Source organism: Pinus tabuliformis, chromosome 7 (genome assembly GCF_031772625.1).
Source record: "Pinus tabuliformis cultivar Carrire ecotype Pingquan chromosome 7, CPIR1, whole genome shotgun sequence".
NCBI lineage: Eukaryota > Viridiplantae > Streptophyta > Pinopsida > Pinales > Pinaceae > Pinus > Pinus tabuliformis.
The window spans coordinates 474,857,560-474,859,279 of record NC_142293.1 but is presented as its reverse complement, the minus strand read 5'-3'; the positions used below and the strand labels follow the sequence as shown (position 1 = coordinate 474,859,279).

Sequence of the window (1,720 nt, the reverse complement as noted above, 5' to 3'; positions counted from 1 at the left end):
CATTGAAACAAGAGAAATAGCAGAATACAACTCTTTTCCTTCATATATATTGTTCAGTGCATCTTAAATAAATTTACAGATTGTGATTTTATGTCCTCAAAGAAATATCTTGCATCTACAGTGAATTCTTTTCATTGCATCTATTACAAATACGAACCGTGACAGAGTTTCACACAGCATCCACGCACAATTCATTTATTCTCATTTACTGTTCATATTCACACATTGCAAAATAGTATTGTAACCAAATATCATTACTCTGAGAGGCAACCGCATACATACACCAAGTTCTGTTCAAGAAAATACATTGCAGGTCGACACAGTGACAGGGTTTTCTAATTACACGCGTACCACGACCAGCCGAAGCCGAAGTCAAGTGAAGAACGAAAGGAGTCGGACTATCAAGCAAGAAAAGCCACGGTTCTCAAAACTCAGGTAAGCAACAACACCGAAGTCCAAAGAAATTATTACATTTGCTGTGTATAACTATTTCCAGACATAACATTGCCAACGGCCAAACAAATGAGCACTCATAAGACTATCCAAGCACTGCTGTAGAATGACCGAGTGACGAGAAAGCAAAAGACCGAAACATTCATCGAAAATTACCATAGAAACCCTCAGAAGTTACAGAGTGGGTCGAACCCTCACACAGACTTGACTCATTAACGAAATACAGACAACCATGGCAAACAAATACCGTGCAGACTAAAAGCCACAGAAGAAGGTGAAATAGAAACAGAGCTACCCGGAAGACAAGCGGTCGAATCCCCTGCAAGGCCACGGAACCAGTTACCTGCAATCACCGTGACATACATTGTTAGGGTCGCGGATGTAAACAAACTCATGCAACAGTAAATAGCCAGAGAGCGACGAATAGACAGAACAGAGTGAGGAAAAACCAGTGTAGAGCCACGGTGTGGAAACTTACCAGTTGTAACCAGGTCCAGAAGTTGCAGAAGCTCAGCGATAACCTAACCACAGAGGAGCTGTGAAGGGTTAGGCGGAATTCGAGTTGAGGACAAGAGCATACAGCATGCAACGAAACCCTTACCTGAGCAGACGAAGTTGAACGATGGTTTGAAACCAGAGACGGAGTTGCAACTTTGAGCTTCCCACCAAGACGGAGTCGAACCTCTGAACAGAACCCATAAGTAGAACCGAATACCAGAGCAGAGCCACAGAGGGCGGAACATTGCAGAGAGTAACAAAACCCATGCACAGAGCCGAACATCAGAGCAAAGCCACAGAGAACAAGCATAACAGCGAAAATGACCGAATGAGCGCGAACATTCCAGAGAAAAGGGCCAAGTGATAGTTAGGGTTTTGCCACATCCCGAGACGGACAGGTGGAGCGTGGAGAGGCGGATAGGTACAGGCGGGTGATTAAATATCACCTAATTCATAAATACGCAATTCAACAAATATCCCATTACAACATAATCACACAAGTCCACGTAAGGTTCGGGAGTGAGGGGCCACGTGGGCTGGGTCCCCATCAATTGGTATCAGAGCAGTTTTCTTTAGTTAAGAGAAGATGGCAGAAGGACAAGTGCCAAGACGAGGACGTGGAAGAGGTGCACGTAGAGGAGCAGATGAAGGATTGCGAGAGCAAATTAGAGTTCTTACAGCTCGCTTGGAAGCAGTAGAAGCGGGTAGACGAAGAGACCCAGAACTGGGAGACACCAGTGAAGAGGAGGTGATGACTGCTGCAGAAGGG

The 1,720-nt window shown here is 44.9% G+C and overlaps 1 protein-coding gene across 1 annotated transcript; it reads right to left on the bottom strand.

Annotated features, from left to right (window-relative positions):
- Nucleotides 1-398: 398 nt before the first annotated feature.
- On the bottom strand, nt 399-1,371 carry LOC149248015 (uncharacterized). Its single transcript, XM_089455981.1, has 2 exons — nt 932-1,371; nt 399-796 (listed from the first exon to the last, which is right to left on the bottom strand). The coding sequence occupies exons 1-2, from the start codon at nt 1,259-1,261 to the stop codon at nt 596-598; spliced, it is 531 nt and encodes a 176-aa protein (XP_089312107.1). The 5' UTR covers nt 1,262-1,371; the 3' UTR covers nt 399-595.
- Between the last annotated feature and the right edge of the window lie 349 nt (nt 1,372-1,720).

Excerpts from the sequence above, each read along its gene's own strand:
- LOC149248015 (XM_089455981.1), bottom strand. The coding sequence starts at position 1,261 with ATGCTTGTTCTCTGTGGCTTTGCTCTGATGTTCGGCTCTGTGCATGGG. Across the intron at positions 797-931 it reads TCTGGACCTGGTTACAACTG|GTAACTGGTTCCGTGGCCTT; the intron begins GTAAGTTTCCAC and ends CGGTGATTGCAG.